The 24,815-nt window shown below is 33.1% G+C and overlaps 1 protein-coding gene and 1 long non-coding RNA gene across 2 annotated transcripts; one reads left to right on the forward strand and one right to left on the reverse strand.

Moving 5' to 3' along the window:
* Positions 1 to 4,951: 4,951 nt before the first annotated feature.
* LOC139497353 (proton channel OtopLc-like) lies at positions 4,952 to 22,542 on the forward strand. The gene is made up of 9 exons (XM_071285566.1): positions 4,952 to 5,167; positions 7,341 to 7,493; positions 8,157 to 8,183; positions 10,390 to 10,498; positions 11,870 to 11,987; positions 13,069 to 13,339; positions 15,095 to 15,258; positions 18,905 to 19,076; positions 21,603 to 22,542. The coding sequence occupies exons 1-9, from the start codon at positions 5,050 to 5,052 to the stop codon at positions 22,391 to 22,393; spliced, it is 1,923 nt and encodes a 640-aa protein (XP_071141667.1). The 5' UTR covers positions 4,952 to 5,049; the 3' UTR covers positions 22,394 to 22,542.
* On the reverse strand, positions 15,885 to 17,894 carry LOC139497354 (uncharacterized). Its single transcript, XR_011657753.1, has 3 exons — positions 17,220 to 17,894; positions 16,510 to 16,615; positions 15,885 to 16,271 (listed from the first exon to the last, which is right to left on the reverse strand). It is a non-coding gene; the product is annotated as an uncharacterized lncRNA (long non-coding RNA).
* Positions 22,543 to 24,815: the final 2,273 nt, after the last annotated feature.

Genomic DNA, 24,815 nt, shown 5'->3' on the forward strand with positions numbered 1-24,815 from the left:
CCCTTGTGTCCGTTTTAGTTTGACTTTTTCAGTTCTTTTAGTCCAATTGTATTTAATTCGTATTATAATGTTGTAATGCATTGTTGTTCTAACTGTATCTGTAACAATTACATATTAAGTCAGTTGCGCAAGCGGAAGTATCCATAAAATTTCACACATTCTACGATGTAAACTCAAAATCTAATTATTTATTCAAGAAACAAGTGATATATCATTTACCCATAAGACTTGGTGTGTTTCATACAAGGGGATTTAAGGTTCCACTAAAGTCAAAATATAGGACACTTCATAAACATCTAAACTTTTTATGAAGTGTCCTATATTTTGACTTTAGTGGAACCTTAACGGGCTCTAGATCTGGGCACTGTAACCATTCTAAATTCGTCGTTTAAGATTCGGGTGACTTGAGGAAAAACTCTCGGGCTCTGTGTTTTCTTGATAGGGTTGCGGACACAACTGATAGGGCTCTCTATAAGCTTAAGAAGTTTGTTTCCGTCTACTGGACGTAAGCCTAGTTCCCATGTAAAATTTTGAACTGCATCATACGTTTGTTTACCAAACTTGGTTAATAATTCTATGTTGGAGAACCAGTCTAGAAGCTCGCGATCCTGGTGTTAGTTTTATCCAAATAAAGTATCACTGTTGAATTAGCTAGGTGTTGAAAAAAAATGTAGATGTTATAAAAGTAAATAATTACGTTCTACATTAGGGAGCTACCATTTGATTTTTATGGGGGGGCTAGGATGAAATTTGAAAAAAAAAGGCAGGACAGGATTTTGAGTAAAAAAAAAAGGCAGGATGAGTAACTTGGCAAAAAAAAAAAGGCAGGATGACAATTGTTGTAAAAAAGTCAGGATAAGCAAAGAAAAAAAAAAGGCAGGACCGAATAGACTGAAAAATAAAAAGGCAGGACAGAGATTACAACTAAAAAAAAAGGCAGGACACAATTTTTCATCCTAGCCCCCCCATAAAAATCAAATGGTAGCTCCCTTAGGCCAACACGAGACTTTCAAAAGCCTGACATATTTTACTTGCAAATGTATCACTTAGTCGAAGAAAAAAAACCCAGACATGATGAATTTAAGTTAAAATGGAATTGTCTCGTACTTCTTGTTTCAGAAGTGACTATTGTTAATAAATGCCTAATCAGAATGAAAGTATCACTCTAGTGGGTTCATGATATCTCCCTATTGGAACCAAATGCGACCTGAAGAGACATAATTGCTAGTCGAAATGCTCTCCTGGTGCAGAAAAATTGGTACCCTTATGTTATAATTACCACTGGGTCGATGCCGCTGTTTGGTGGAATGATAGCCCCCGAGAGTATCACCGGCCAAGTAGCCAGTACTTCGATACTGGCATGCAAATACGGATTTTGTGTAATTAAAATTTCCTGTTGCAAAATTTGGGAAAATTGATTAAAAATAAGGAATATATCTCCCTCATGCAAAGCTCCGGTTCCTTGTCTGGCTTGGGCTATCCTTCTTTTGTCCTTTTTGGTTTATAGCTTTGGAATTTCAAATATTCTGGCCTCGAGCATCACTGAAGAGACATTGATTGTTGAAATGTGCATCTGGTGCAGAACAATTATGTTATTGTATACGTCCAAGATCACCAAGACGTTGTAAATAATTTCTATAAATTATATTTGTTACTATATAAAACTCGTTTTAGAGAAGACTATGGCAACTTTTTAATTAGGTTTATATGCACAACACACAATGGTACCCTAAGTGATGCTTGAAAGTGCCAAGTGAACTGATAATAACTATACAGCAAAACGCTCAAACGAAGCTTGATTGATTGTCAGTTGCTTAACATCCACTGTCTAACTTCACATGCATGTTCTGAATTGAGATTAGAAACGGTTAAAATGTAAAGTCATGTAAAGTCATGTAGCATATTTATGTGATTCTTTATTTCAAACACGTTATTCGAAATAAAAATGTCCCACTTAATGTTTACGTTTTATAAACAACACTTAAACACTTTTTTGGATTTGTTTCAACATCTTTTAACATGAATTTCTTCCCCGAAGACGATTCAAAATATGTGCATATGTTGTTTTCACATGTATTTTTTGTTTGTTTGTGTATAAATATAACTAGCTAGAAGACACCCGCGGAATCGCGGGCGTTGTATGTATGTTAAGTGTTGAAAGATGAGTTTTCGTAAAAAAAATAACATAATGAGAGGTATCAAAAGTCATAGGTACTTACGGACAGGACAATTGTTTTTCTACCCCTCCTCTTTTTTTTCCAAATTTTCCCATTTTTTAGTTTTCTATTAATTTCAATATGAACATACATTTAGAATATTATGAACATTCGTTACTATAAAGGGAGTGTGTTTGCTTTTTACTATCAATTCTCAATTATATATAAATCAATTTAATATGACCCGATGATTTTTTGTAAAAATATTTATGACTGAAGATTTCAGAAAAGGTATTAAAGTCTTAGGTAGTTTGGTACAGGACAATTGTTTTTCAAGCCCGGTCCTCCTTTTTTCCCCCAAAATTCCCAATTTTGTTTTCTATCAATTTCAATAATGTTAGCGTTAACATCTGTTTATTATGAACATTCATTACTATAAATTAAGTGTATTTGCATTTTACTTCAATTCTCAGTTTACTGATCGATCCTCTGCGGTCATTGACATATAACATAGATAGACCCTCTCTATTTAATAAACTCTGTGACCGTCGTGGATAGTAAACTTGAAAATGATAGCAGATAGCAAATACACTTTATTCCTGTATCAAAAATATACAGAAAAACGCAAACCGGATGTCTATTCTGACTTAAAATAACGTCCAATGACGGAACAATATCCGGACGTCTTTTTTTCGTTTTTCTCCCAAGATAACCCAAACTGAATAATCATAACAATGGATGACAAATGCGACTATGCATGGTACCTATAGGACACAGAGGCATGATGAATAATTTATTGTGGAAAGAAGAGAAGCGACAGACAAAATGAGGTCTTCTCGTTTAAAAGTATAGAGATGACAAATGCGACTATGCATGGTACCTATAGGACACAGAGGCATGATGAATAATTTATTGCGGAAAGAAGAGAAGCGACACATAAAATGAGGTCTTCTCGTTTAAAAGTATAGAAGATAGAAGATACTACTTCAGTGAAAAATGGACATCACACTAAACTTCACATAAATGAACTAATCTCAAAACAAAAAAATAAAATACTAACAAAGGATATAGTTTATGCCCCTGATTTGTGACAGGCGCAAAAATGCGGGCGGGTTAAATGAATTTTTGAGATCTCAAACCTCCACCTACACCTTTAGCTAATGTAGAAGCAATACACATACTAAAACTACAGTGGAGATCACTTCTAACCTTTCATTAGAACTGTCAGAATAATCTGTCATATAACTGTTCTAAACTGTCCTAGAACAGTTATGCCTAGAACAGTTCTTCCCTAGAACTTTTCTTAGTAGAGCTGTTAGAATCAGTTCTAGGAAGAACTGACCAAATCAGTTCTAGTTAAAACTCTCAGGATCAGTTCTAGGGTAGAACTGTATAAAACTGTTCTACGAATAACTGTCCAAATCAATTCTAGTCGTAGAACTGTCAGCAGAACCGACCAAATCAGTTCTAATCGTAGAACTGTCAGGATTGTAGAACAGTTCTAAATGACGTCACTGCATATATAATATCAATTATATTCTTGTACTTACTTATATCCAATACAAAGAGTTCTTAAAACTCAATTCTAGCCTTAGAACTGACCAAAGCAATTATAATCGCAAAACTGTTCTAGTCGTAGAACTGTTCTAGCCGTAGAACAGTTCTAGTTCTAGTCAGGATTGCTAAAATCTGTTCTAGGGCAGAACTGTCTAAATCAGTTCTAGGTTATAACTGTTCTAGCTAGAACTGTCTAAAATGTGTCAGGGTGCCAGTTCTACATAATGTCCTAGAACAGTTCTCCTGACAGATTTGATGAGAGGTTAGAAGTGATCTCCAGTGTATGTTAAAAATAAGTCCGAGTCGGAATAGGTAATAGAAGAAAAAAAATACTAAAATGACATATAGGTCTATAAATGTGCCGGGCCTAGGTATATACTTAAAATTGTATAAAATATTGAAAACAACACGTTTAATAATTTCATGCAATGTACAATGTATGCAATGATACACATTTCGCTATAATAATGAATAATTACTTTCTTACTTACATAGTATAAATATAAAACTACCTGAAGGTCATTTTGGTTAATGTAAAAGTTCAACCACGCTCATTCTTTGTGGTATGAGGCCAAAAAAAACACTATTAGTAAGGTTGTAACTTATAACACCTTAAAACTAGATTTTTCTTGATGTTTGTGTGTTACATTAAAATTAATGATTATGTTTACAACCTTAAGCGAATTGACACTCATGACCTCGCTTAAAAAACAAACTTGGTAAATTAACATACAAAACCAAGAATTATTTAGTGAAAGGAAGAAAAATACCTACAGGTTAAATTAACCGTGAAAAAATAGGAGAATACGTCTTCATGTAATTGAATAATCCCAGCAGGTTTGCAATACAGAGATGTTTCATAAGTAGTTTTACAAGTCTAACTGCACATCCTATGACTTATCTTTTGACAAATATGCAAAATAGTGCAATTGCATAAATAAGCGTTTAAGCTGATGATAAATATCTCCGTATAATGAAGTAATCCCAGCAGGTTTGCAATAAAAAATTGTTTGATGAGTATTTTTAAAAACTAACCTGCATTACAGGATTTAACGTTTAATATCTTCTTCTTTTTTTTTAATAAAACTTGCATTTTTGTAAACTGTTTAAATTTAGCGAACAAATTTTGTTTTGAATTTAAATTTCATATATAATTTGTGTATCTTTATATTTGCGCCGTTTAAAAGTTTGAAAAAAACAAGAAAAACAGTAAGTATTTCGTACAAGCGTTTTTGTTCAAGGTATTTTTCAACTAAGTGTGTTTTGTCATATTCTTTGGGTCATTGGTATTTGGACTATTCTTTTCATTTCTCCTCTCATGTTATAAGTGTACTGGATGTATTCCTTGCAGGATGACATGTCGTCGGAGATAGAGGCTGACCAGACGCTACCGCCCACTCGACGACAAGGACTTCGTCGATGCAGTAGTGCGACCTGCCTTTCGGATGGAAACGGTAAGATATTGAAATTTTGCTAAATGATAAGATGTGTATATATAAATAGGAAGGCATGGTATGATTACCAAATGGGAGATATATCCACCTGAGACCAAAGGGACGAGGATGTAAACGAATTAAATGCATGAATTATTTTATCAGTTGTTATTGGTTTTGAAATAGCTGTCAGTAACTGCGAGTGCTCTCAGATATGTGCTAATTGTCTTTATGTTGTTGTTGGATATACATGTACCCGGCCACGTCCACTCTGTGGTTTTGTTAGGTGTATTTCTATTTGTATCTATTCGATGAGTTAAGTATTTTCAACTGATTTTAACAGTTCGTTCTTATGGTGTTCTGTTACACAACTGTCCCAGGTAAGAGAAGGGTTTGGATCTCGCTAATATGTTGAACCCGTAACATATATGTATGTGTCTGTCCCATATTAGTAGCCTGTAATTCGGTGTTTGTCGATTTCTGTGTCATATGGTCTCTGCCCTCTGGTGAAGAGTTGTCTTATTGGCAATCATTCCACATCTTCTTTTTCATATTCATCAGTAAACATGATACCAAACGTTAGGGAAAAGTCTAAACAAATTGAGTTAAATTAATACTACGAAAAACCTTGCAATGAATACGTATTTTTTCATGAGCTAGTTGCAACCTGGGACTGTATACTAGTATAATAGTCCCAATTGCAACTTCATTATAATTCAACACTAGGACAAAATGTGTGTATCTTTCCGGAGAATCGGAAGTGATCTCTGGTTCCTTTGTTAGTCTTCAGTTTCTATTTTGTTTACTGTTGTTGACTTTTTGTCTTTTTCCCTTTTATTGGGTCGTTAAGGTTATTGTCGATTTGGTATCTGTCAACTCTCCTTTATAAAAATCATTAGAATTGCATGTATTATCTGTAAAGCGGAAAATATCTTAGTTCGGTTCCATTCGTCCTTCAATGCAATATTTCTCAATAAACATTTTACGCTATTTTATATTTTTTTAATTTATCTTCGTTTTCATTTTTAAACACATTTTATTTCCAAATGTGTTTTGTCAGATTGTTATTTTCATTTTTCTAGTAGTTGTAAAATTGACCGATACCGCTGTTATTGGTCTGTTAAGCTCTGATGGTATTATCAGCTTAGAAGTCTACGCTTCGGAACTGATTTGACTTACCATATTTTTAAAAATCAGCAGTTGATTCACGTAATTTTTTTTAGAAACTAAGGTTCCAGCTCCTTCAGGAAAGGAAGATTATATAACATTTATAAATGATTTAGCAATGGTGTTGTGTCCCCCCTTTTTGGTCGGATATAGCTCTACGGCTATTCGTGTATTTATACATTCTTGCACTAAAGAACTTTGGGGCATGAACGTTTCTAGGCAGATAAACACAGAAAAGTGTTTAGGACACACTATATTTATAAAGCGTATTTTTTGTATTTGAAGTCTGTTTCTAGGTCATATGTACGTTCATTTCATCAACCCCCTTTTACCAGTGGCATTCAAATCACCCGCTCTTCATTCCTGTCGCCCAACTTGCCCAACTTTGCAGAACTTAATTAACTACAATGTAAGTCCATTGTAAATTGATCTCGTCGGGAAATTTATTGTAATGTGTGCAATTGGACGTCAGCGAATATACTCAATTGTCTTTTCTTAAATCGTTGAATTGCTTTCACTTAAAATATACCGAACACACTTAAATTATTCAAAGACATATCTTCAATAGTTCAGTGAAAATAGACTTCGTACTAAACTCCAAAACATATAAATGAACTAAAATTGAAGAAAAACATACAAGACTAACAATACCAGACGCTCCTGACTTGGGACAGGCGCAAATATGCGGCGATTTAAACATGTTTTGTGAGATCTCAACCCAACCCACTATACCTCTAGCCAATAAAGAATATAAAGAAATACACAGCAATACGCACTGTAAATCTCAGTTTAAATGAAGTCCGAGTCCGATGTCAGACTAGACATAGGTAAACTAAGCAAAATGACAATAACACATACTAAATTAACAAACTAAGACCATCTAGCAGTTACTGACAAACCAGCTCCAGAACTCAATTAAACTGATTGCAAGATAATATCGTCATCCTATGTATATATACCTACAGTGTAGTATGGAGATTAGTCTCCAGTATTCATATTAACCAAAGTTTTTTTGTATTTGCTTTAGCTTCTGATAAAACACCACTGGAACATCCCGATCTCATGAGAGTGAGACATCTGTCATTTATAAAGGGTGCAATCAAGCCTTGTTTAAAATCACCAACAAAAAAACAGGACGGATCTGGAAGTATAGCATCATTGAATTACTCACGAGGTCGAGGTAAATTATAATAATTTCAGTAAAAACTAAAAGTAAAAAAAGGAGTACTTATTTTAAAAACGGTTGTATATTTTGACTCGAGCAGAGTGAGGATATACTATGTAATTGATTGCTGATTAAGATTTTGTAAAGAGAAGATGCAACCTCCGCCTCCTAAAAATGCGGAATTTGTTCACTTGTTTGTGTGTCTATCGCCAATCAGGTACTTCATCGATGGTGGTTTTATTCGCACACAAAGTCAGAATAAACTGACAAAAAGACAGGACAACATTTCGTATCCTAGCTACGGCAACCCATCCCCTATAAAAATCAAATGGTAGCTCCTTGATACTCCTTTATAGACAAGACAAGACATTTTCAATGACATGGCATTTTGAATTTGTTTTGTTGGTTGTATGTGGGTGGGTTTCTTTTGTAGGTGACCTTTTTATCGTAAATTACAAAAACAAGAAAAAGAAGTTTTGGTTTAATAATGGGAATAACATTATTATAATTTTCTGTAAGATAATCCAAACTCAAGGTTAAACTAATATGTGAAAAGTGGATAGTTGCTAGAGCATATTTATAAATCTTTGAGTGTTCAGAAGTTATTTATTCAATACTCATTATATGTATAAATGTACTTGGAAACGTCTGCATTTATTTTTTTTTTGGTAATTTTAGTGCAAAGATTCGTTTCAAAAGGCTCAGGTAAATAAGCATGATCAGACATGATCAAACAACACTGTTATTGTAATATAAATATAGGCTAGTAGTCTTGACTATGTTTTAGTTCTTGGCATTCTAGATTATGTAATACTGTACCGTAAGTAGCTAGATGGTAATAAATGTATTGCTTGCATAATACTCCACTGTAGCTGGTCAATCCCCAGTCTGATCAAAATCTAACCTCTTAGCGCTCTTGTAATCTGATGTCTTTCTTAAAGGAGTAGGTTCAGTAAGACCCCTTTTTGGCCCCAAAATATAGCAGTTTTACAAAATTGTTAAAATGTAAACCTTTAGTTATTTATTGGGCAGTAGAATGCTTCTGCTACATAAATATGGGCTGTTTTTGACAATACAATGCACATATATCCGGTACTAGCACCATTAAGTCATGCTAAATTACTGAAATCCTCATAATTCTGGCATTTTAGTAAAATTTTAGACGGTTTTCGTGTAAAACGAAAGTGGCCGCATTCGTGTTCATCCTTAATATTGAAATGTAAGTTGTATTTTATGATAATACATAACATATATAAAGGTTGAGGATGAACACGGATGCGGCCACTTTCATTTTTACCAAAAACCAACTGAAAAGTGACATTTTTCGGCATATTAGGTAGATTTTTCATATTTGAGCTTGAATCGGATCGATTTAATGACTAAAACTGTTAAAATCTTTCACATAAACTAATTAATTCAAATAAAATAGACACTTAGGTGTTTAAAAAGTGGTCAAAATCTTTCGACAGATGAACCTGAAATTTGAGGCCAAAATCGGTCCTTACCGGACCTACTCCTTTAAAAAAAGAATGTTCTGATAATGGATATGTTTTATATTGTGATAACTATTGCAGATTTTTATTTCGAAAACCCATCATGCTAATGAACAACTCTGACAGCTTATTCTTGACGAAATAACAACATAGACAAAACACATAGGACAGCTAACTCTCACGCGACATTCCAGAATACGGAGCCCTAAGAGGTTTGATTTTAACCAGAATGGTCAATCCCATAATATGTTTCTTTTAGTTATTGTACATTGCACGTGCTTTATTTTTTGTTATATATAATCACATTGTTTCATAAATGTTCCGTTTCACTTGTTTGAATATGTGCTGCTTTCTATTGTTTTTCTTTTTTAAATAATACAAAACGGATCTCAGAAAACGGAAACTTTTGGTATATTTGATAATTTTTTTTATAAAAGTATATCAGAGGCAGTTCGTGTTCCATATTCTCTTTGCCGGTTTATTAATTCTAGTTCAATTACTACAAATGTATATGCAACAATAGTACAAGGGCAGAGTTGACTTGTTTATAAAATTTTATTGAGAGAAAGGTAACTGAGGTCAAAATATAGACATTTTCTTCTAAACCAGCTTGTGCATGTGTCAGATGCGAGTTTAGATATAGAGAATAAAACGAGTCTAATGGATACATTGACTAACATTGAAGCCTTACTGAATTATATACAACATCATAAAATAATTATTTCTTTGGAGGTTTAGATATTTCAGTTGCAGAAGGGAATTTCTAGACAAACATTTACTATAGAAAGATTTTTGGTTTCCTATAGTTAGTTTTTGGACGGTGGTGTATTTTCGGTCCCTTCCTGTGGTGTGTATAATTTTTAACTCGTTGGCTATGTCCGTGTCTGAAGTGTTCGTTAGTTGTCTACATTATCTTAGATAGTGAGTACATAGGCAATCATGACTCATCTCCTAAGTGTATAATGTCTAATAGAAGTCGAAGTATTACATTGTTAAGCCGAAGTCTTAAATTATAATTAATTTACAATACGTAAGTCTAAGATTTCATGTATGAGTTATTTTTAAACCACGGTTAATATATACTAGTACTAATAATCATAATAAATTTTCAGTAACTGTTGACATGTATATACAACCAGATATAGTGACATAATTTATGTTTTATTTTTAGTTGTATTAATTTTACAAGCATTATAAATACGCAGTTGAAATTCATAATCAGATAAAAGAATATTAAAGGGAATAGGTCAACGATCGAACAATTTGCCCAGGAAAGTCCTAAACTCAAGTAGCTAGACCAGTGCAAAATCGTTATTTTCTTATAGTATTAGACTCAACGATAGTGATCTCTATTTATATGTAACTACATCAAGTTTCAAAGGTTTCGTGAAAAGTCTGTGAAAATATTTTATTTCCAGAATCTGACAGCGATATGAATGACGACATATTTGAAACCGCCTCTGTAAGATCGGAAGATATCTTTCTGTCATCTGAACAAAAACAACAGAAAAATCAGTCTAGCTTGTTGTAAGTATATCATATATGTTTATTGTATATTTATAGTGTTTTTATGATTGCCCTGTTATTTGTCCAAGGTCTGTAATGATGGTCGAGGAAGTCTGTAATGGCCCAAGGCAACGTCGAGAGCCATTACAGACACCCGAGGCTATTATTACTGACCAAGGACATATTTATAACAGGGCCATTACAAAAACACCCATTTCTTAATACATTTATTAACAAACTGAACAAAAGTGTATGTGTTGTTGACAACTTGATGTACTCTCTTAATCTTTTAATGACAGTTTAATTTGAAAAAAAAAAAAATTGTACTTCACCACGATAAAGCTTTAAATATACCAATTCAAATATCCAAGATATTAAGTTTAAAGAAGTTATGTGTTGAAAAACAGAATTTAAATATGGTTCTTTAATGTTTGTTGCTGGTTACTAAATTATATAGAATACAAAAAGGTATTATACTCTTTACAACTTAATTTTATCAACTTTATTAAAAACCCTAACTGGGCTTAATACAGACAAACTGGGCATCAATACAAGGCCATTACAGAAAAACAGGGCCATTATAGAAAAAACGGGGGCATGACAGAACATATGTAATGGTTTATAAACCGTCATTTTTGGCAATAATGTACTTAGTTGGTTAATAAATTAAATAAATGAATGCTACTTGTGGTCATATTGTTTGAGTGTTAAAACGTTGTCCACTGAACAAGTTGTATGAAGCGGGGAAATCTTCGCTGAGGGGGGTTACAGTGTTTTTATTTGACCTTCCATCAGTCATTCTGTCAGTTTATCATGCAGTAACTTATTTCTTTGTTTTCGTCAGGACAGCTTCTTCATCTCAGTCGTATCCTATGCAAAATAGGATGAAGTTTTACATTTATCAAAACCGCGGATGATTTATAATATAATCTAAAAATCTCTCCGAGCAGAGGAGGGAGTTTGCAATAATCTGATTTCTGAGCTTACACCTGAACATTTTATTTTTTGTGTGCCCCATTTATGGTCATTATGTTTTCTGGTTTGTGCATCCGTTCCTTCATTTGTTCATCCCGCTTCAGGTTAAAGATTTTGGTCGAGGTAGTTTTTGATGAAGTTGAAGTCCAATCAACTTTTAACCTAGTACACAAATTCCCTATGATATGATCTTACTAATTTTGATGCCATACTAGAGTTTTGATCTCAATTTTACGGTCCACTGCACATAGAAAATGATAGTGCGGATGGGGCATCCGTGTACTTGGGACACATTCTTGTTTATAGCTATATTTTAATTGTCTTACAATCAAATGCGCTCTGGTTTATATTCAAAAGTCACCGACAAAAAAACCATATTTAGTCAAATAATATAAAAAATATTTCATATGTTTTCAGAGACAGTTTTGTTTTGATCCTAAGTGGTTTGTATGGTATTCTGCTTGTTGTGATTGGCTCTGTCGTTCCTATTGCAGAAACATTTGTTCATTCTTATGTCAGACATATCACCTTTGAGGTAAAATACTGTACAATAATTGAAATAGTATAAGCGACAATTTTGATGAAATTAGTTCAATTCCGGTTTTTGTATAATCAAATATGTACTTTGATGATCTTTCAATTGAATTGAAACAATTTACGAACCTGAATTTGCATGAAATATTTGCTACTGGACGTTAACTAAAATTGTAAACTTTGATTTACGGAAATATGACACAGACAAAATTCGTTTTATCTTAATAAAATCTACAATTTCTAACATTCATTTTTGTACAATTAGATAATATGTAGTAATATCCATATATTTATCAGAATAGAGGAATTATTTGTCATGATGCAGTTGAAACAAATATGCACCACACATGTTTTTTTTTTTTTTTTTATGGTTTGTTTGTTGTTTTTATGTTTTTCTATATCTTTTTAAACTAACATAAGGCTCTCGCAGGGTCAAAAACGACCTTCGACCCCTGGGCTTTTTAGAGGCGACTTCCGACCTGAGGGCCTTCTAAAAACGACCTACGACCTGCAACCTGTAAAATTGGGGAAAAAACGACCTCCGACCGACTCCGTTCTCTGTGTTGGGAAAAAAACGACCTGCGACCTGTACATTTCCCTTAAAAACGACATCTCGACGAATTTAAAAGTTACCTTGCTACCTTAGGGGGGAACGCTGTGGGAGCCTCTAACATGTTCTCTAACTTTTTCGTCAGACAATTAAGTGTAAATTTGATATTTTCAAGGACAGACAACGGTTTTATGGTTGTATATGATGTATTATGTACTTACAAATCGTAGCAAACAAATGGACATTCTTCCACAAAATGTAGATGCATTCTTGAGGCGGATCCAGAAGTTTTTATAAGAGAAGGCCTACTGACTGCCTAAGATAGGGGCTGCTCTAGTTATGCTTCAGTGATTACCTATATAAGTAACAATAATTCCCAGCCCCTAGCTCCCCTCTAAATCTGCCTTTGTATTAAAGTGATTTAAATCGATGTATGTACATGTAGTTTTTAATGTGTAATATCTCGAGCCTAACGTTGACTCATAAATTTTTAATTATAATCACGAGAAGTGGTTTTTTTTTCTACTTGTAGGTATTTTACATATATCTGTATGCAGTCAGTATCTGCTTCATTATCTATATATACATGTTTCTTCTGCACGATTCTCCCGTAGCTGTTGGAAATCTCAAAAGAAGTTTGAGCGAGCGAGGCAAAAAACGTCTTGGAACCTCATCGCCAGATACTGAAAACTGCCTGCCAGATACATGGAGTCAGATCTCTCGTAGTAAACGACGAAAAATTACTTTTAACAATACAATGAAACAAACTGCTGCAAGTTTTTATCTGCGACTTGGTGCAGTGGGTAAATTATTTTTTTACAGTAGAAAAATACCAATGAAACGAAATATAAGTTAATATTTTAAAAATCAAGATTACAATACGAAACGAAATAATCAAAATCGACTTCGAACGAGTTTTGTGTCACATGCTCATGTGACCTTTTAACCTTTTATTTTTTATAATGTTATTCAAATATTTGCTGAAGCAGGTGGTGTAAGCATAGCGAAGGCATTATTCAATGTTAACAATGTATGAATGTACTTAATTGTTTTAGTGTTAAAGAAATTAAGAACTAATGACAAATCAAAGTTTCCTTGCTAGTGAATAAACTTGTAATTACTATAAAAATAAGAAGATCTGGCATGATTGCCAGTTATACAACTTTCCATAGAGACTACATTAAAACAGCTACGTCACCACACGACCTTCTGCAGTTAGCAAAACCCATACCCGTATATGTAGCAAGCTGTAAGGCCTCGACACGACAAATAGTGAAACAATTCAAACGCGTAAACTAACGGCCTGATACATGTATGTGTAAAAATCAATAACCGAAAAACAAATATGATATAAAACAGTAACTAACGACATTTACTGAATTCTGACTTGGGATAGGCATATACAGAATGTGGGGGGTTAAACATGTTTGCATGAGCCCAACCTTCCCACCTACACAGGGACAGTAATGTAATCAAATAACAAAATATACGCTTATTCTTTTGTTAGATATCTTTTTGTTTTATTCACATTTGAAAAGTTCTGTCCACAAATCTACTATACACCTTATCGCTATTTGTCCGCCATTGCTGGAAATCACACAGGTTCCCGTAAAATTTTGACGTCATAAAACAAAATGTCTGACGCCACAATGGAAAAGTGATTGTTGTTGACGTCAAAAGTTCAAGCGGACGGGTCAGCCGGGAATAGCGATAAGGTGTATTGTGTTTGCTGTAGAAAACAGTGATACATGTACTTGCATTGTGTGTTAATATCTATATCTTTTTCAGTGTTTGGAATAAGTTGTATGATATTAGAGGGTCTATACAATGTTAATATCTTTATCTATTTCAGTGTTTGGAATAAGTTGTATGGTACTAGAGGGTCTATCCATTGTTAATATTTAACTCTATTTCAGTGTTTGGAATAAGTTGTATGATACTATAGGGTCTATACAATGTTAATATCTTTATCTTTTTCAGTGTTTGGAATAGGTTGTATGATACTAGAGGGTCTATACAATGTTAATATCTTTATCTTTTTCAGTGTTTGGAATAAGTTGTATGGTACTAGAGGGTCTATCCATTGTTAATATTTAACTCTATTTCAGTGTTTGGAATAGGTTGTATGATATTAGAGGGTCTATACAATCTTAATATCTTTATCTATTTCAGTGTTTGGAATAGGTTGTATGGTACTAGAGGGTCTATCCATTGTTAATATTTAACTCTATTTCAGTGTTTGGAATAAGTTGTATGATATTAGAGGGTCTATACAATGTTAATATCTTTATCTATTTCAGTGTTTGGAATAGGGTGTATGATACTAGAGGGTCTATACAATGCTACTATCTTTATCTGTTTCAGTGTTTGGAATAGGTTGTATGATATTAGAGGGTCTATATACAATGTTAATATTTTTATCTATTTCAGTGTTTGGAATAGGTTGTATGATACTAGAGGGTCTATACAATGCTACTATCTTTATCTGTTTCAGTGTTTGGAATAGGTTGTATGATATTAGAGGGTCTGTACAATGTTAATATTTATATCTGTTTCAGTGTTTGGAATAGGTTGTATGATACTAGAGGGTCTATACATTGGACAGCTTCTTGAGATTTCACATTCTAATGATCCATGTGCTGCTTTAAGTATGATTATCAGACCTGTTCTCAAACCATGCTTTACCTTCTCTCAATTGTTCTTCATTTTCAGAAACTCAAAGGTGAGTAATACTCATTTTCAGAAACTCAAAACAGAATTGAGTATGGAAATGGGGAATATGTCAAAGAGACAACAATCCGACAAAAGAGCAAACAACAGCCGTAGACCACACTGTAAATCTAAGTGTTAATAAATAGAACACTGCTTGAACGCTTTTTTGTAACACTTTTTGAACGTGTAATGGTGTTCCAAATGTTTACACTAGTGTTCATCAATTGAATGTGTGGTGTTCAGTTTTTAATGCCTTTGTGTTTCATTTTTGAACACTTGATGTTAAAGACCTTAACATTAGTGTTCAACGATTTAACGTGTCCGAATGTTCAAAATCCTAATACGTCGACGCGTTCAACAGCCATGTAACACTTTTTGAACACACAGAACATGTTTAAAAACCAAAATGTTAAGATTCAGAACACCAGACGTTAACATTCAGAACAGTTGACATAGGTGTTCAAATTGATGGTGTTCAAATGTGGAACATGTTCTATTATTAAGCGTACATAATTTGCCATAAGTACTAAACTTAATTAAACTGTTATAAAAACTATATTGAATCAGGCAAAATACAACAATAAAACATATTTTAACCAGTAATTCTTTATATAATCAAATGAGCATGTATGTAAGAAAAGTGCACAAGAATACCATATGATATCACAAGTAACAGTCAGTGAAATCACATACATAATGTTTTTAAACCGACTTAAATATATCACAAATAATTATTTTCTTCTACATGACAAGATATAGTTGCTACATCATGTGTATCCTAACCAAAAAAAGCATGTCAGTGTGATAAGTAGATAGTTTATGATATAGATATTTGTCACAATGAAAGTTTAAAAGTTTTCAAATTCCAACAGTTCTAGTACGATCACACACAATGTACGCTCAACTTTTCAGTGCATCTTCACTAAAAGCTATCAACTGGTTCAACTTGGCATTTTATGTGTTATCATCAACTTCTAATGTCAAAATCCTCCACAACAAGTAATGTCTATGCGCCTATATATCCTGCAAAATAAAATTTAAAATTAATAGAAGATAGTTGTTCATAAAGCATCAAATTATGCAATAGTTGTTAGGCTTTAATTGGATTTTCGATATATACTAAAGTACAAATTGATATTCTATGGCAGTGCAATGCAAGTTTTGACATTATAAATTACATAAGTCGATTTCTTGACCTAAGGTATACAGATATAGAAAAGATACACTTACATAAGCTATTAATATACATATATTGTCATACCTTTTTGACATCTTTCTTTTTTCCAACACATTATAGCATGCAGAAATGACCTTCGTGGGCTTATTTGCTACCGGTTTCTAGTTCAAACATTCCAATCTAACGATTCCTGCAAAATAAAAATAAAAGTGAATTTTCTAAGTAAAAAATGGTGTTCCTTATGTTTACACTAGTGTTCACCAATTGAATGTGTGGTGTTCAGTTTTTAATGCCTTTGTGTTTCACTTTTGAACACTTGATGTTAGAGTTATTTAACACTTAGTGTTCATCAATTGAATATGTGGTGTTCAGTTTTTAATGCCTTTGTGTTACATTTTTGAACGCTTGATGTTAGAGTTCTTAACACTTTCTGTTCATCAATTGATTGTGTGGTGTTCATTTTTTAATGTCTTTGTGTTTCATTTTTGAACACTTGATGTTAGAGTTCTTAACACTTAGTGTTCAGCTAATATACGTGGATGTCAAAAATCATCATTTATTGTATATAACAGACAGACGATATCACAGACTGGTTATTCAGCAGTTTAGAAAATCACCAGAACAAAGCTGAAAGTTATTTACGTTAAATACTGTTCTTTAATTCGTCTTTTATGTTGAATATTGAAAATTTGGATATAACAGTTATGAATATTTGACAAATATATATCTGACATGAGAAAATAACAAGGAAGCCTTCGAACTACCTATGGAGATTATCCTAACTTGTTACTCACTTCTTTCGTGTTCATGTGGGATAGAAGTCCATTCTCCAATTCTCTACCTTATGTGTATCCTTTCTTCGTTTAACCGCCTAAATCACCAGCCGATATCTGTTTCCGGTATTTGGTACCCTGGTATATTTTTTTTTAACACGATGTGTTCAAAATTTCGAGCGATTTGAACACTGATTGAACATGTTATGTTAATAAACTGAACGGATCATGAAATAAGATAAACATCGACATATTTTTATTACGATATTATCATAACAGGCCTCATTAATATGCATAATTATGTCACTTATAAGTAAAACTAGTAATAATAATAAAATAAGTTCATAAACTATACACGTATGCCAGCTTGGAAGTTTAATATTTCACAATTACTAAATTATTTGTCAATAATTCACAAGATCATCATCCTGCGTGTACATTCATATTTTTAAATGAATTTCTTTGTAAATTTGCCAATTAGAAATATAGAAAATCGGACAAACAACTATCCTCTTTTTCAGATCAGAATTTGAACACCGGTGTACACTGTGTCTGAACACACATGTTAATATTTTAAACACAAACGTTAAAACTTTGAACACGTCTCTAAGCATGAACATATGACGTTAAAATATTGAACATTCGGTGTACAAATTTTGAACGCGTCCGGACGCGTCAGGCGTCAGGTAGATTTACAGTGCACCAATGGGTCTTCGATGCAGCGAGAAAATCCCGCACCCAGACGTGATTCTCGGCTACATTTTCTTTAAGGTTGACCTTTATTTCGGGAGCTTGTGACACAGAGGTACAAATAATCAGATTTACTTAGAATCTGAAAATATATTAATGACAAAGCTCGACAAAAACGTACCAAAGACTTTGAAGAGTTATGTCACTTATCGTTGATGGTAAAAAGAATCGACACACATGGTTTAATCTATATATATATAGTTTCCACATACATGGAATATATGCGTCGACCACAGATTTTTTTTCACATATAAGTGTGCTATATTTTTATTACAATTAGAAACACATTGGTTGCAACTAGTATAGCAAGACCATCTTACCTTTCCAATACACAAGATTTCAACGCAAGTATTTTTGGTTTGATTTTGCGTGTTGCTTATATTTGGTTTTCTGTGAGGTAATTTTTGATCTGCTTATTGTTCACTTGTCAAAAGACCATGTTTTTTTTTGCCTACATATGCTCTTCAATTTTTAAACCCTTGGAACCTACTTCCGTTTTTCAAATAATTGAAGAGGAATAACACACAAAATCTAGCAGTTGGGTCCTCTACCTTTAAGTATTACAAACTATACATATTTTTATCTATTTTGATTTTTTTTAAAGTATTTATACCCTTAGTCTGTTAACTGCACGACTAAAGTAATCAATTGTATACAGGACATATTTTAAAAGGAATAAAACGTAAAATATGTTTTAAAACATTAGTGATTTTATATTTCTTAAAATATTGCAATGTATTACATACAATTGAGAGGTTTAGCTAGCTATAAAACCAGGTGTAATCCACCATTTTCTACATAGAAAAAGGCCTGTACCAAGTCCAGAATATGACAGTTTTTGTTCATTCGTTTGACGTGTTTGAGGTTTTGATTTTGACTTTTGATTACGGACTTCCCTTTTTGAATTTTCCCCGGAGTTCGGTATCTTTTGTAATTTGACTTTTTACATATTACAGATGGTTGTTTATAAGGGCCGATCAATAGCTAGATTTGGCTTTATGCACATGGCTGCAACAAACATCTGCAGTTGGTTTAGATCTATTGTCATGGAAACATTACAGTCGTTTGCAGAAACAATCGCAGAACAGAGACTGCAGAAAATAAAGCTTGAGCAAGGTAACTATAATGGTATGTAAATGGGATAGCAGTGAAGTTGGATTACGGGGGTTAGAACATCCACTTCTTTCTGAACGATCAATGAGCAATGTATTTGAATGGGAACATACAGTTGGAACACCCCCTTTTATCCTAGGTTGGGAACCCCCTTTTATAAACGGCTGGATCTCCCCCTGTGATAGTACCATACAAATTAAATATAATTATTCTCTTACACACACTATGCCGGCTAAGTCTAGCAGTCGGTAAAAGAAGTTACATGTGGCTGTTTTATGAATTTTATGAACGTACAATGTAGACCTCCAAAATGACAACAAGAAAAAAAAGGAAAACTCTGCTGGGTCAATCGAAAACTGTCTATATATTTATACCGGTAACAGTAAATATTTAGTTTCAAGTTTAAAAGATACTTGCTTTAGAAAATATTATTGAAGTCTAATATGACTCTTTATAAAATTTTCTCAATAGTAAAATTGAAAATGAAAATGGGGAATGTGTCAAAGAGACAACAGCCCTACCAAATAGTAGAAAACAGCCGAATGCCACCTACACGTATAGACCTTCAATACAGCGGGAAAATCACGAACCCGGAGGCGTGCTTTAGCTGGCCCTTACACAAAAAATGTACTAGTTCAGTGATAATGGACGTCATACTAACCTCCGAAATAGTATAAATGAACTAAAAATAAAAATCATACAAAACTATCAAAGGCCAGAAACTCATGACTTGGGACAGGCGCAAAAATGTTGCGGGGTTAAACATGTTTTTAATATATCATTCCTTCCCCTATACTTCTAGTCAATTTAGAAAAAAATAAAAACACACAGAAATACGCACAGTTAAACTCATTCTTCTAATATATTTAACTTGTTTTTAATTCACTCATAGGATTGAAAGCTTTCTTTTTTAATGATATCTAAAGTAAAAAAATATAAGCCAACAGTCTTACAATTTTTCTCTCTATACCCGTATATATACTCTGACAAACTATGTAACTACAGCACAATAAAAATAATGCACTTTTTAAGGGCAATGTACAGTAAATGGGCTATGTCATAAATATTGTCAATGACCCCTATTAATTATTTTTCATTATTAAAACGGCAATTTATGTATGAATAACATACCTTTTATTATAACAAATTTATGGATTTGTTATTGGAGATTTGATTATTTTACGACAATTCAAGGACACTTTTCGTCAATTGAATGTTCTTTCTATAAACACGTTCGCCTTTTTATGCCCCATTTATGGGCATTATGTTTTCTGGTCTGTGCGTCCGTTCGTCCCGCTTCAGGTTAAAGATTTTGATCGAAGTAGTTTTTGATGAAGTTGAAGTTCAATCAACTTGAATCTTACTAAACATGTTCCCTATGATATGATCTTTCTATTGGTAATTAGAGATTTACCCCATTTTCAAGGTCAAATGAACATTGAAAATGATATTGCGGATGGGGCATCCGTGTACTTGGGACACATTCTTGTTTTGAAATATTTCATGCAGTAATATTTCAGAAAATACAAGATAAATACATTATTTTATTCGATTTCCAGCTAAAGGTTAACAAGCCAAATTTGTATGCAAATTTTTACCAAAATATACGACTCAGCCTATTATCTGTACCTTGAACTTAACATGCATACATTTGAAAATTTATGTCAACTATTGCTAAGCTTGCACTTATTGTCAGCGATAATCAATTCATTGTTTCCCCTATTGAACAATAATGCCAATCTGCTTAAATCAACATCCTAGATCTAAATCAAAACTTTAAGCACTTTTTCCTGCTACTTTCTGGCACTGTATAAAATAGAAGTATTTCTTTGTATTTAATTTAAGACTTTATTCCAGAATCCAGTAACATAATTGATACTAACACTGTATAAATAAGTGGTATTTCTATATATAAATGTATTTAATTTAAGTTTTATATTTCAGAATCCAGCAACATAACCGATGTGAGCCACCAATCTGTGCATATCAGACTACCGCTTACTGAGTTTTCCTGTCGCTATAGTAACATGATAGGAGGGATGTTAATGAATTTCAGTCATTATTTATATCCGTTCTGTATAGAATATAGTGTAATTTGTGCTGGTTTGTATTTAATTATTTTTTGTATCTAAATCGAGGTAATTCTTCAGCAGACCTCATTCGTCTCAACTCGGCCGATTCCGTACGAGAGTAGCGGATTCTACAGGTCAGTCACCTTCACTAGTTAAACAATTAGATTGTTCGATGTGCTGTTAACTTTTCTAGCCATAACCGGTTGGTAAACTGTCAATTTTGATTATATGCTCAGTGTATAGAATGTGCCCAGCCTCACTAACTATACAGATTTTTCATCAATTTTCTATAGGAAAAACCCGAAAAAAATGACAGGCATAGTCAGTTTAGACTGCTAGGTTCCGAACTAAAAAACCTAATATTAACAGGCTACTGATACTGCACAGTAGATGCACTCGCCAAAAAACTCTTCCTATATCATTTGAAATTGAGAAACCAATATTTTAATATTTTTTCTTATATTTTTAGGAATTCTATATGTTATGTGGAAAAACATAGGAGTGAAAGAGAAACTGGTTATCAGTGAATCAGAAGACAAAGAAGAAAACCGACAGAGACATAAAATGAGCGTGGATTGTTCGGGGTCCAGTAGAGGACTTTTTCTGGGAATATTTGTGTTCGTTGGCATGGTTTGCAGTATGATCGTGTTTTACGTCATCAGTAAGCATGACCCGGATGCCAAACATACCGCCATTATTGTACATTCAACAGAAATCATCATATTGTCTTTTGCAATGGCGGCAATTATTGGTGCGGCAGTGAGCATGCGTAATCTTCATTTTATTTGGAAGACGAAAGACATGCTTGAGGAGACATTAATTTTAGTATCAATGACGGGACTGTACATGTTTTCAATGTTTAGTTTAATCGCAGCGTTCTTTTACAAAGACACAACTAAAGGTGTGTTAATGATTATCGTTCACATTTTGATGATATGTGTTGCGACTGCCCAAACTATATTTATGATTTTTGGATTACGATTGTCTGCGAAAAATGTGAATCATGTTAAATCAAAACCAGGACGAGAGTTTGTAACATTCTTATTGTTGTGTAACTTTTCTTTGTGGTTTATTGCGACGTTTGAAATTCAAAAAGCAGGACATAATCCGCAACAACTGGAGTTTTATGGCGCAAAAGCATGGACTATTTTTACACATATATCCGTACCACTAGGAATATTCTATTTCTTTCATTCTACTGTTTGCTTATCGCATATTTGGAAACATGCTTGGAAGTTCAAGAAAATCAGCAAAATATGATTAACAAAAACAGAGCATTTTACAGAAATATGTTTAATATTATACCGTATTATGCTTTTTATGTCATACCGTATAGTGATTTCTATGGTGTACCGTCTTATGCTCTCTATAGTGTGCCGTATTATGCTTTCTATGGTGTACCGTATTATACTTTACCATATTGTCTTAGATTACCGCACTTGTATGCCATAGCTTTCAGTAGATTATATTCTAACAATTTTTAAATTGAATTATAATTGTATATTATATTTTTTTGTCACTTTAAAAAAGACCACATGAAACTTGAATGTATAATTTGAATTCTCCACAAGAGACCAAATATCATACTTAGATGAAACCGATCACACAGGTTATTATACGATATTCAACATTTCACAAAACTCAAACCGTATAGTAAGCTCTAAACGAAACATGCATCGAACAATCTTACCAATTTAAACGAGAACTCGAACCGTATAGTAAGCTCTAAACGAAACATGCATCGAACAATCTTACCAATTCAAACGAGAACTCGAACAACCTGATTTATTAACAAAAGTATAATAGGAAATAAAACAATGATAGACATCAACGAAATACAGCCATTGTGTATAGTGTCATTTACGAACGAATGTAACCTACCGAATTAGACTATTTACCGTGTATGCAATCACGTGAGCAACACGCACATGTGGAGCAAGATTTGCTTACACTTCCGAAGCACATGGGATTACCCCAAGTTTTGGTGGGGTTTGTGTTGTTTAATCTTTAGTTTTCTATGTTGTGTTTTGTGTTCTATTCTTTGACTGTTTGTCTTCTTTTTTTTTGCCATGGCGTTGTCAGTTTATTTTCAATCTATATGAGTATCTTCCTGTGGTATCTTTTATCCCTCTTTTACTCTTATATGAATGGCTAAATGTGGTCTACATTTTTTATTATCGTGTATAAAACTAAATTTTGAATTATATAAATAAATATCACTAAAGTGTTAAATGCATTTTGTTTCAAATAAGTGTATTGTTGATTGAACACAACCCAACACACTGAAACTGAGTGAAATGTTGACTTCAAATATACATAAACTCCCTAAAATCACATTGATTACTTAAAATTTCAATAAAATGCATTGTACATTTCCCACGGAAACATCAATGAAGTTGAGAATATGAATGGAAATGATGAATGTTACATAGATACAACAACCCGACCAAAGCAGAAAACAGCCTAAGGCCACCAATGGGTTTTCAATACCGCACCCGGAGGCTTGCTTCAGCTTGCCTCTTAACAACATTTATGTACCAGTTCAGTGATAATGGACGTCGTAATACTCCAAAAAATATAAATGAACTCACATTTAAAATCATACAATACTAACATCTCAATCAAGAATGCGAAGAATGGTGTTCCAAAATTTATGGTATATATAGTACTTAAGGAGGCTCGAGGGTATAAAAATTTCAGAAAAAAATCAAACATTTGTTTTTCATTACAAATTTTATTTATTTCCTTTTGTAGTTGTTACTTTATCATATGGTACAAAAATCATTCAAAACAATCAATTCGTGTTGGCCCCAGATGACTTTCAAAATGTATACATCATTGAAAAAGTTTCAAATTATCTCCCTTTGGTGGAAAAATGCCATTTTTTGGCTCTAAAATTGAAATATCTTTTTAAACTCATCGGTGACCTATCTTTTTTAATATAATTTCCATATAAGCTGTACTTAAACTAAATTATTGTAAAATTTTAGCGATTTCTGTAATAAATTTCTTTTTTTTTATTTCGACATTACCTTTATTTCTCCTATTACTTCAACAGAAAAAAAAACACTTTTACAAAAATGTATGCTTCTTTCGAAGGCAGATTGTGAGCGCAAATGAACGGTGACCCCACTTTTTTATTTTATTTTTCTATTAACTATAAGATAAAGTTCATTTATTGAAAAATATAAAGAAATCCTATATAAATGATTTAGACCCGCGAATCCCCTTAAACTGTACAAACTATAATCTAATTTAAACTTCAACGGTTTTGGTACTTTTACATCCTCCGATTTCAAATGATTGGCTTTGAGCGTTACTGATGAAGGTAATTCCAGAAAAGCGCTTCAGACGCATGAAATTATTACGCGTTGTTTCCAATTTTTTTACATCACTGGGTCGATACCTCTGCTGGTGGACTATTAGTCCCCGAGGGTATCATCAGCTCGATCAGTACTCAGTACTTCGGTACTGACATGATTTAACAAACTTTTCTAAAATTGTCCGTTTATAAATTTTGAAATTATTAAGAAACTAAGGTTTCAACTCCCTCAGTCAAAGTTGACTTTAGATGATTTTGGCTATTTATTTTGGGTATCTTTGTCATATAGCTCTTCAACGGTATAGCTCTTCAACGGTTTCGGTACTTATAAATCCTAGGATTTCAAATGTTTAGCTTTGA

Source organism: Mytilus edulis, chromosome 12, assembly GCF_963676685.1.
Source record: "Mytilus edulis chromosome 12, xbMytEdul2.2, whole genome shotgun sequence".
Lineage (NCBI taxonomy): Eukaryota > Metazoa > Mollusca > Bivalvia > Mytilida > Mytilidae > Mytilus > Mytilus edulis.

Excerpts from the sequence above, each read along its gene's own strand:
- LOC139497353 (XM_071285566.1), top strand. The coding sequence starts at position 5,050 with ATGTATTCCTTGCAGGATGACATGTCGTCGGAGATAGAGGCTGACCAG. Across the intron at positions 8,184-10,389 it reads ATTCGTTTCAAAAGGCTCAG|AATCTGACAGCGATATGAAT; the intron begins GTAAATAAGCAT and ends TTTTATTTCCAG. Across the intron at positions 13,340-15,094 it reads TCTGCGACTTGGTGCAGTGG|TGTTTGGAATAGGTTGTATG; the intron begins GTAAATTATTTT and ends TATCTGTTTCAG.